The sequence below is a fragment of the Branchiostoma lanceolatum genome, chromosome 13, assembly GCF_035083965.1.
Source record: "Branchiostoma lanceolatum isolate klBraLanc5 chromosome 13, klBraLanc5.hap2, whole genome shotgun sequence".
In the NCBI taxonomy this organism is placed as follows: domain Eukaryota; kingdom Metazoa; phylum Chordata; class Leptocardii; order Amphioxiformes; family Branchiostomatidae; genus Branchiostoma; species Branchiostoma lanceolatum.
Genome location: NC_089734.1, coordinates 10,458,730 through 10,470,496, shown reverse-complemented (window position 1 = coordinate 10,470,496; position 11,767 = coordinate 10,458,730). Strand labels below are relative to the sequence as shown.

The following is an 11,767-nucleotide window of genomic DNA, read 5'->3' as shown; positions in this document are numbered from 1 at the left end:
TAGATGGTGATTCACACACTGAAACTGGTGATTGACAACCACCTTTTATTCTCCTGTATGTAAGCTAGGTACAGTTTGAGAACTTCCATTCCAGGTTATTACTCAGGTGTTTTGCTGCTCAAGCATTTAGTTTGCCCGTCTGTCCTTGTTCAGATGACAAGCACACGTCATAAAGCAATACCATCATACTGTTAATCTGACTATGAGCTTGGAAACTGATTATTTTTATAATCACTAGACTAACGTAGCAGCAATGTGGTGTACATAGGTACATTTATATGATGTAACATAAATGGGTGTGCAAGTGCATGGTAGCCATACCATCGGGAGCTCCCTAGTGTCTCCACGGTGCTGGGAGTGTTGTCCGCCCGCCCGTTACTTTGCAACGGGACGGTAGTAATCGGAAGTGCCAACTGGAAAGATAGGCTATCAGGAAAAAGGCCTATGCTCAGAATAACACCCCTTAGGCAGCCCGTGAAGAACAGCTACAAGGCTAGAACATTTCATAGCTCTGAAAATGAGCCGATGTTTAACTAAACTCTATCTTTAGAATATTTCTAATGTTTTTAAAAATATTTGGTATTTGTAACATGAGTAATCGTAGGCCTTACAGACTTGATTGATAGTTTCGTAATCCAGCTATGGATTAGTGGCAGAGTTAGCCAAAAAAAGGTTTGACTGGCGTTATGATATCTTATGAAGTTGTTCAGAATATTTGTGACACTGTCCATTACACGTATAGACTCACATGTGAGTATCATCGAGATACAATGTATCAAAAAGTGACCTTGTTTTTTGGTGCACATATTTTCCACCTCAGAGCTGTAAAAAGTTTTGAGAGAAATTACCAGAAATACACGACCAAATTATTTGAACAAGTACCGATAGTTAAACCGTCCTGGTCTCAGTGATTCGAAATCAGTTTTCTGTGACATCGTCGAACTCGATTCGAAGGCCCTTCAGTACCATGGACCTGCTCGGACGGGCGCAGGTGGCGACGGTGTCTTCTAGGTCGGACATCTTCTCAAGAACAGTGTCCAGCATCCCCTTCATGTCATCCATCTGTGCCTTCATTTCTTCCCTCAGTCCCTGCCCGAGCTCCGTCTCTTTACTCTCCTCAGCCTGCATGCCCGAGAGATTGTCTAACTCTGTAGAGCTGTCCGATGACTGAGAAAACCCTACCATAGCCTCCCACTTAGGGTTGACGTCACGGGGTGGAGATGACGTCATTCGTCGAGTGGTTGGAGTCGAAGGTCCTCTGGGTGGTGACGCTTGGTTCTGGAGACGGAAGCTCGGAGGGTCTCCACCGGGACACGTGAAGTTTACCGGCGGGATCGCATCTACCCGAGCACCGAGGAATTTCTCAGGCGTCGCGCAGAGAGTCTGCCCCCTCATGGCAATCTCAGCTGACGCGCCCTCGAGCCATTTTCGCAAGGGCCGCAAGAAACAGTCACACTTCAGCGGATTTCCAGAGATGTCCAACGACTGGAGATTAGATAGAGGAGCGACTGCGGTCGCGGGGAATGTTTCTATGGCGTTATCGTCTAGCTTGATGATCTGCAGACCTGGCACATTCTGAAACACGTTCCCCTCCACCTCCGTAATGTTGTTCATGCAGAGATAAAGCTCCTCTAGGTTCGGGGTAGGTCCGAATGTTCCTTCAAGTAGCTCACTTAAACGGTTCGCTTTCAAGTCCAGATATCGCAGCTCCCCAAGCCCTTCAAACGCCGCGGCAGATACCTGTGCTATCTTGTTGTTACTAAGTCTCAGCCTCTTCAACCTAACCATACCAAAGAAGGACCTATCCGCAAGAACCCTTATATCGTTCACACCTAATTCAAGTATCAGTAGAGTTTTCAGGTTCTGGAATGCTCGGGTTGGGACGGACATAAGACAGCCTTTGTTGATGTAGAGCTTTTCTAAATTTGCCACACTAGCGAAAGCATCGTTGTCAATGTGAGAGAAACAGTTAGCGCTGAGGTACAGCGTTTGTAGGCGAACTAGGCCCGAGAAAGCGTTGTCTGTCAGGTTTTTGATCCCGTTCTCACTTAAATCTAACATAGTCAAGCTTCCTAAGGATTGGAGAGCTTCTTTTGGGATCTCCATCAAGTTGTTGGCCTGAAGGAAAAGATCTTTAAGATGCGTTTGTTTCTGTAAGGCGTTTGGGGCGATGTACTGTATCTCGTTGTTAGAAAGGTAGAGCCATTCTAAGTTGGTAAGCGGCTTGAAGACCTCAGCCGACACGTTTGTTAACTTGTTCCTGGACAAGTCGAGTCCACGGAGGTTGCGCAAGTTGGCGAAGGCGTTTGGAGGGAGGTTTGAGATCTGCAAATGCAAAAAATAAGAGGCAGTTTCAGTCAGCGAAACTTAGCTCCCTCAAATTATACTTTGGTGGTGTTACGCTACATAATATATCCCTTCTACTTTTCTGTATGGTTTCTTTCTCTGGTTTGGGAGTGAGGAACTTTTAAAATCGTACCTGGTTATTGTTGAGCCTGAGGATGGTTGTTCCCGGTGGGATGCCGCTCGGGACGGAGGTTAGTCCCGCCCACATGCAGTACACCGAGCTGCCGCGGCACTCGCAGGCCACCGGGCAGGCGTCGGGCGACGGGGCGGCGCTCACTGCCGCAAGGGCCGACACCAGGAATAACAGTACGGCGGCGAACTGCATGGTCTGAAGGGGAGGGGTGATCAGAAAACATAAAATATGCGGACCGTGTTTTGTCTCAGAAGAGTCCAAAAATGTTCCATTACTAGGGATCCGGATATGAGACAAGATAATATGGTCCCATTCTTGACTCCGGAAATCATCCGAACACGTAAGGGGGTGATGTCTGGATATTGTCCGGATATATCCGGAAACGTTCTTGGTCCAGATGTATACAAACATAAAATGTTCGGAAATCACCCCCTTTCGCACAGTGTGATGTTTTATGTATTATGAGAAATACATTAGATTAGAACGGAAAATCTAATATTCTCTTCCTGAATTCTTAAAAACACAGAGCGTACCTACATACGATTAAAATAAGCGCAAAATCAAACACAATACGCACATACATATGACTGCAACACACATTAAGTTATAGAGCAACATACTACATTTTAAGATAGCAAGATTGCATTTTGAGGGGTCGGTGGAAAGTCATTAGCCGTAAAGGATCACAAAGACTTAAGGCTAGGTGATAAATTTGACGTACGTATCAGTCAAGCACTCGAAACAATGATCACTGTCCACTGCTCTGTATTAGCAATGAACCAGAGTCACTAGGAGGATATGGTAAAAGATACACAAGGTTTGCCCTGGATTTAGAAAAAAAGATTGTTGACGAGAAAAATGTATTACGTCGACATCAGGAGAAAGAAATACACATAAACTTGTTGAGAGAATTGCATCAAAATTATACATAATTGTTCAATGACTTCAAACATTTCTCTAGTTTGTAGGCACAAAATTTTGGTCGCTGTTTTTAAGACTTTCTATTAGAAAATGTAAGGGGGTATTGCTAATGTGAAGAAGCACTACTGTACTCACTATCTTAGTCCTAACCGCAGTCCGGCGCACAACGTCCAACTATGTGGCTCACCGCACGTGCACACAGTGATGGCATCCAAAGGCTACCCTTGCTTTTGTCATCAACTATTTTTAGCCTGTTTATTTACATTCCTTTGTAATCATTTGTCCTACTTACACTATTATCTCCAAGATAGTACTGGTGAAAAGTGACGCTGTCCAAAAAAACGAATTTCCCCCAATTTTAAAATGGAACCATCTTCTACGCTTCAGCAAGGTATGTCGGGAGAGTTGATATTATTTCGGAAATGGGAGGGTAGTTTATTTTGGCTTAGTCAACACTACATATAAGTACTTTTTTGGGAAAGGCCTTTCTTGGAACGTATGATTAAGTCAGCATAGCATCCTAGATATAAGGACCACGCAATGCTGAATAACAGGCATGAATTACTGGCCCCATATTTGGCCATAGAGGGTAGGGGGTTTGTTAGCAAAACGTGGAAATGCATATCACTAAACTGAAGTGTGGACCAAAATGGCGAACTGTACATGTAAGTGTAAGATAAGACTAAAAGTACTGTAAGTCTTTTAATATTCGCGGTGAACTCTTGACTCGAAATCAGAACACCGCGAATACGTGTTTTGTAATTCTAATGTGCTGCAAACTTGTTTCAATCGCGAACTTCAAACAATTGCGAAAATCTTATTTTCCCTCCTCCCGCGAAGTATAAAACCACCGCGAAAGTAAATGCATCTACGATACTCAAATATGGAGAATTGCGTCAAAGAAGTTGACTGGCCATGGCGACGCCGCTTCTTAAAATAAGCATTTCTCTTCATTGTCAAATAATCACATTATTTGTTCGCTGCTCTTTCTTTCCAAACTTTTTATGTCTGACGTTATTCCGGCTTTTTGTCCGTAACAACAGCCAAGTCGATTATTTCCAAACACAGTGCAGGAAGACAAACGAAATAAGATTACCGTACCTCTCACCAGTTTCTTTGGGAGATAATCTGATCACGGCCCATGAATCCTAAAAGCTTGTTACCCCCTCCTCTTTGACCTTGGCAACAGTCACTTGAGGTCACAGCCAGTTAACTTAATTAACTGACATTAGACCGCATGTTTGCACCAATATTCAACCTTTGTCATGCCTTTCTTTTGCCGATTTTCCAAACAATCTTAACATGTTTACCACAACAGTGCTAGCCCAAGGGATGGTTGGGATATACTGTATATGCATTTGAGTTCGCGTGGTTTAAATTTCGCGGTAGGGAGAAAATGGAGTGTTCGCGATGGTTTTAAATTCGCGATTGAGACAATAGTAGACAAGGGGGTAGGAGGGCAATATATTTAGCGGTGATTTTAAGTTCGCAGCGAAGAGCTTGCCACGAAAACCGCGAACATTTCTGCATTTACAGTATCGTGTCATGTGCCACGTAACCTGTTCTAAATCTTAGGGAGGGGTCGTGTTTTTTTTTCAAGACATAATTCAATATTCCAAAAGATCAAAACACATTTGATTAAACGTCTGTTTGTGAGTCAGCTAGTCTTGATATTTGGCGAGGGTGACTTAGGAATTTGTTTCATGCGTCACAAATGCTGAGGTTTACTTTCACTAAACGTTCTTTCTGTCAACAACCCCAGGTTTTATCAAAATGATCGGTGCGTAGAAACACATTCCAACAATAGCGGTGAGGTAAATAGAGGGCGAGCATTAGTTACAAAACATTTGGCATGTTAGTAGCCAGGTTCAACCACAATGGAGTGTCTTCTAACCATGTTGATCTTTTGTGTGCTGGACGCAAAGTCGTGACGTGTGGGGGTCTTCAGAACAAAGACGATCTTGAGGTCTGAATCTTGCTCTATCTACTGTGTGACGTCGCACAACTGACAGGGCATTTTAAATCCGGCATTCCAGGTGAGCGGTACGCTGCTTCAAATTCAGACCAGTAGGTACGTTACAGGTAAGATCTTATCTTGTCTTCTACTAGATAGTTCAGAGATGTTTGGCGTGGAAGTCATGTTGATGTGTCACTAAAGACGTGTTCTAGAAGAAAAAAGGATTAATGAAGGTCCTACGAGTAGGACAAAACTGTGACGAAAGCATCACAATTTGTGGGGAGTGGTGCGGGTTTTTAGACCCCTAGTACTTAAAGAGAGAAAAAATCTGGCATGATTCCACCAGGGTACATAATTCTGCCACCCTGAAAAGATACGTCCAAACAGATCTCCAACTCAACATCCCCCAGTGCTGTACTCCTGTATATTTAAACTGTGCATACCTGGGGGTGCTGCACTAGAGATCTCTCAAACCCACTGTTTTCCACAGCTAGTGGCGGATTTATGTAACCCGGTGGATTAATGTTAATGGAGGTGTACATTCTGTGCCTGTGAATCACGTGTGTTGTGCATGTCTCAGGTAATCGATCTCAAAAGATACCACCGAATCATGAGGAAAAAGAGACACTTGTTCCAGTAGACACAGGTTTTCACCAGGTATATCCCTTAATTAAATCCTAGAATATAAAACGTGGTGATATGTATGTCTCATCCCCACGTTATGTGCAGTTATAATTCTCAACGTAGGCTATGCAAATTTGCTTAGCCATGAATTGCACAACACGGTTATGAACAAATCAGGGGTGCGCATGCCCAGGTCTACTACTGATCACAATACCACTGAATATTCGTATTTGTATATTCGTAGGAATTTCAACGAATTTACCAAATTCAGTGTAAATTTACAGAATACAATGAAATTCTAACAAATCCAGTGCAATTTGACCGAATGCAATTTTATTAGTATACCTAGCAATCATGTATTCGTATACTTAGCAATGTCTCGGGTGCCTTTAAACAACCTTATAATTACCAGTGACCAACACGACAAGATGAATAAAAGAGTACAAAGAAAGTCATACTGTTTCAGGTAAAATTATAATTCAAAGTATACTTAGGCACCCCTACAAATGTAGTATACAATAGTCTAGCATATTGGTTTTTGCTCGGCATTGCGTGACAAGAATATGATATACCACACATGTCAGGAATAGATCAGACGATTAGTACAACATCCGTCATCACACCTGTTTACCAGTTTATTTTTACAGTCCCGTATTATCCGGGACACATCTCAGTTTGCTGACCTTATGACGTGGTCAGGTCACACTCTCCAAGCAGAGGTTAGGATCCGACTTGCTTTGGACGTCTTTTCAAGCGTTTAAATCGTGCTTTCTATAGATTTTCTCAGATTTTTTTGTCCCCCAGTTAGTTTTGGCTGCCTTTGTGGACAAAAATAAAAACTTGCATTATAGAAAAGCCGATAAAATGCCCAAAAGACGCCTAACCTCTGCTTCTATTTCTACCACTATTTTTAGAACAACTTTTAACATGTTAGCATTTCTTTCTACTATTTTCAAAATCTTCTCAAAACGGACACCGGAAAACGGTTAACATTTTTTTCCTTTCGAATGACTAGAAAAAATCACTCTGAGAGCGATTAACAACTTTTTTTCTTTCCTTTCGAATGACTAGAAAAGATCACCCTGAGAGCCTCTGCGAACGACAGCACACCAAGAAAACAAAAACACCGACAGAGGCACGTTTACAAGGGAAACATGTTGTAATTAATGTGACGTAACACGACCAGTGATCTTATTTCAACCAATCACCTGCACCGACACGTTTTACAGTTAGTGTTGCCATGGCGACCGGTCCTGTGGAAGACCGCGGTAACGAGTTTGACTTTATCGTCTGCGACCTCTGCGATGGGCCGCTGGATGACCCGTGCGTTCTTCCCTGTTGGCATGTCTTCTGTCTGCGTTGTTTGGTCGCCTATAGCAACCACCGATACCACGTCAACATCATCGTTTGTCCGTCTTGTCAACAAACCTTCTCTCTTCCCGAAGACGGTCTGGAAGGACTTAAAAGCACAAGTTACGACTTCTTGAAAAGAGTTGCCGAAGAAAGCTCTGCTATCAGAGCTCAAGAGGAGAACGGCTACCTGCGACATTACTGTCGGGACCGGGAGTTCGATGTTCCCCGTCCAGACCGGTTGACCGCTCCGGTAAACCGTCGTTGTGAAGAGTGTGAGGACTTCCTGTGCAACAGATGCACCTGTCATCACTTACGGGAGAGACATGCTACAGGGGTCGCTGGCACGTGCCATTTTCACGGAAAGTCTCGCGAGATGTTCTGCGAGACTTGCGATGTTGAGATCTGCAGGGCGTGCGTTGATGACGTCCACCGGCGGCATGATGTAACGGACATCGCGACCATTGCGCAGTCTCGCCGAGAGGATCTGGCAAAGACAAGCGAGCGTGCAACGAAACTCGACCCTGAGAAGACAGCGGAAGAATACATCGATACTATCCGCCAGATGATAAGAGAACAAACCGAAAGACAACTCAACGACGTTGCTGTGCAAGTTGCTCGCAGACGCAGGTTGTTGGAGGACCAGGTTGACAACATGGCGACTGAAATAAGAAAGGACATAAAGGCAGAGAAAGCGGCCTACATGTCAGCTCACGGAGGATTCGGCACCAGCAGGCGAGACACATTGGCTCTTTTCGAAAATCTGATCACATGTGGGACAGAACGCGAGATTGTGGAGCTCTACCCAGAAATGATAAGATACCTGGCTGAAGTTTTGCCAGAACCGACACCTACGGAAAGTCCAGCAAAAAGCAAAAGAAACATTGTGTTTACTCCGGCAAAGGATCCAGACTTGAGCAGCCACGAGTTCATAGGGAGCCTGCACGGGACTTGGGTCCAGGGACATCGTTCCGAGTTCTCGGCGGCGTCACCGACGTCTACGTCCGCAGCAATGTTATCGACGACGACCGAAAAAGCATCATCCAAAAGTCACCACAAATGGAGGGATGCAGTTGTTAAACTCCAAACAAAAAAGGGACCAAAAATTTCAGTGACTGACGCTGAGAAACACGAGAAACCAACAGAAAACAGAAGCAACTTGAAAGAAAATAGGTGGCTCTCTCTCGTCAACAAAGTCAGACACCACCAGCGCAGGGTGCAAAGTGAGCAAGAAGCAGAAAGTGCGGAGGCCCCTGAGAGGTATAGATGCACTGCGCGTAAGATAAGTGTGGACGAAACCGCAAAGCAAGCGTCTCAAGGAGACAATGGTACAAAGAAACGCCGTAGGACAATGTTCACAGCATTAAGAGAAGAAGATGAGAATATGTCTCCTGTCGATGGCTTGGTGGTGTCCAGTGAGACATGTGAAGTGATACAAGAAGGGAAAAAAAGCAGCACAGAGACACTGGCTTCAAATGGAAGGAAAAGTCACAATGAAGGACATCATATGGATACGACAAACTCAGACAAATCAACGGAAATTAACGGTTCTGAGAGACGCAAACAAAAGAACAAGTTGTCGCAATTCTTGTTTGAAACTTCAACAAAAGAGAAAGACTTGCCTGTTAAGAAAAGAAGGCAAAGTGTCTCAGAGAAGTGGTTGGGCCTTATGTCACAGGATAAGAAAAGTGAAATGAAAACGTTCAGACGTGACAGAGAGGCGGCACGTACGCGCATGCGCAGTATGTGGGCTGAAGAGACTGATGGAGCCCACGAGACGATTGCCGAGGTGAATGCTGGGAACTTGGAAGAGGAGGATGAGGGATCAGATCAGGAAGCATCTGGGAGATCTGATTGGTTGGAACATCGCGTCCCAGACGGCGGAGATGAGAGTGAAAATGGTGACGACATAGATAGCGCGACCCAACAGAATGGTGACGAACCATCTGGAAACAGTCCACGAGACCAGCACGAAGAAATGACACTTGCGGACCGAATCAGAACTGCGTTGAACATCTCTTTTCTTGGACAGAACAACACGGAGAAAACAGAGAACGGACAGGATAACAAGACTGCAGACGACATTTTGGCGCCAATAGAAGCTCAGGGCAAGGAGGTTGCTCAGGGTGATCGTCATGGCAACGGTCGGTCTATGGACAATCACGCCCGACGAAAAACCAGTATTGCAAGTATTCTGAGCACGAGCAGTAACCTGAGTCACGTGACCACCTCATCACTGACGTCATCGGAACCAGAGGACGTATCCAAGGGTAAATCTCACCTGAAGATGAAAAAGTTCAAAGCGATTTTGCAAAGGAAAAGAAAAACATACGGCCAGCCGGCCGAGGCTTTGAGGCGAGAGACTTCGGCTCTATCGACAGAACTGAGCGATTCTGACTGGACCACAAACGATACAGAGGCAAGGAAAGAGCCGAATCGCTCGCTTGGGAAGAAAATGAAGAAACTTCTTAAGAAGAAGTAACCCAAACTCAGCCACAGAAAGCTAGACTATGTGTGTATTTAGGGCAATCGGAAGTCAAAATCTGGACAGGTCTTAGAAATGCATTGGCATGAATTTCGGTCTAAGCCACTTTCACACATTCAGGACCTTTGGACGACTTTATTCCCCACCACTCCCTAACAAAGTAAGGGCTCGAAATACTGGGTGCATGTGCACCTGTGTGCACCCAAAATTGGAGCTGTGCACCTAATTTTTGACTGTGGGTGCACCAGTGCACCTAGATATTTTTGTAGGCTATAAGGTAAGGGTACTATTGTACACTAGTATACAGAAAATACTCTTGAAATGTAAGTATCTTGACTTGACTTACTTGACTTTTAGACAGAATAGCTAAAATTACCCTTCTATTTGATGTATCTAGTTAGCTATAGAATTACAGATTGTAGTTCTCAAGAGCGTTAAACTTAGTTATTTTGTATTGCTGACATTCAACTTTATTTTGTGTGGTGCACCCAAAATTTTTCTGTGCACCTAATTTTTTTTGTCGGGTGCACCAGTGCACCTATTTCCAAAAATGAATTTCGAGCCTTGCAAGTTGTCACTGGGTTGAGAGTAGTCTGAGCTTCAGTTTGCTCCTCTGATTGTATCTAAGAAGAATGTGATTTTTCCGACTTTGATTTCTCAAAATGTATAGCCGGCTGGCACAGATTACTTTTGAAGACTTGTAGGCAACCTCGCCGATCAACTCCCAACCGCAGATGACCTTGCTCACGACAAACTCCCAATCATGGTCTGGAGAAGGTCGGGAGCCCATGGACGGCTATGTGTGACGGGGGCTTTCACCCACTGATCGAGACTCAGAACTGAAGCATCAGATATAAGACATTAGATTATCTTATCCTATAAGCGTCACTATACATGCATAAGGTTATGTATATAGACTACGTTTTCTTGGACATCGTTATGATTAGGTCCCCTTCAATAGCTACAATGTCTTTAAATAGGCTAATCACTGGCTATAGTTTTTAGCGAAGCCTGAGGGGCAAGCTTAATAGTATATTTTAGGCCCGATTTGCAAGAATTTTAGCGAAGCCTGAGGGGCAAGCTTAATAGTATATTTTAGGCCCGATTTGCAAGAATTCCCAGAATTCCACAGGAATTTTAGGAATCCGTCCGGCCAACTCTGTGGATGCCCTCCTGTCACTTTTTCAAACTTGATACCTCATTAGCACGTCTGGCATCCAGGCACTCAGCTGTCGATGACAGATGACCTACTTTTACGTGGTGTCCGATTTCGTACTGCCCGGAGTGTGTCAGGGAGTTCACCGAATCTAGTATTCTAGCTTTGAAAAGGGTTTGCGCATCCCAGTTGATCTATTATCACAAGAACGTGCTGAACATCATGCCTCCCACCAAAAAACCTCTGTGAAAACCAAAACTTGAGTAGATCCAAGCATATAAAGAAAGGCAAAGTTTTAAACGGAACGATAAATAACTTGGGTTACCGTTTGGGCAGTCTACACTGAACGCCTTACGGGGAGGCGTGCGGTGTCGGAAAAACAACAGTAGCTCCTCGAAAACACATCCTACAGAGCTAGAATAACAACCAAAACCATCATAGGAGCCCCAGCATACCGATTTTCTAAACTTCCGGCCTAGTTTCTCACCCCACCTATCCAACAATGCCAGAGAAAAAAGACACTACAACGGGAGTGTACTCCGGCCTTTCTACATATGCTAGGAACTCCTCGAGTTACATGGTGCCTTTCTATATCTGCTTGGCAGATGCCTTTCTGATTTCTAAGTTCGTTTTGCACAATATCATGGCAGAACTAAGATCTAGAGTGCTACGTTGGTACTTTCCTTACAGTGAAGTAAGATCAATCCAGACACCTTCGCTATGGCAATAATTTTTAATTGCCACACTTATTGAAATAATCTTTTACCTCCATTTCTTCTTCACCAAGTGTTTCCT

General features: G+C 44.2%; 1 protein-coding gene across 1 annotated transcript; it reads right to left on the bottom strand.

Moving 5' to 3' along the window:
• Positions 1 to 28: 28 nt before the first annotated feature.
• Positions 29 to 2,701, bottom strand: LOC136447824 (chondroadherin-like). The gene is made up of 2 exons (XM_066446892.1): positions 2,480 to 2,701; positions 29 to 2,325 (listed from the first exon to the last, which is right to left on the bottom strand). Exons 1-2 carry the CDS (start codon positions 2,669 to 2,671, stop codon positions 919 to 921), a joined length of 1,599 nt encoding a protein of 532 aa, XP_066302989.1. The 5' UTR covers positions 2,672 to 2,701; the 3' UTR covers positions 29 to 918.
• Between the last annotated feature and the right edge of the window lie 9,066 nt (positions 2,702 to 11,767).

What these genes read in the sequence shown, in the direction of transcription:
- LOC136447824 (XM_066446892.1), bottom strand. Translation starts at nt 2,671, where the DNA reads ATGCAGTTCGCCGCCGTACTGTTATTCCTGGTGTCGGCCCTTGCGGCA. An exon ending in TCAGGCTCAACAATAACCAG is followed by an intron (nt 2,326 to 2,479) that starts GTACGATTTTAA and finishes TTGCATTTGCAG; the next exon opens with ATCTCAAACCTCCCTCCAAA.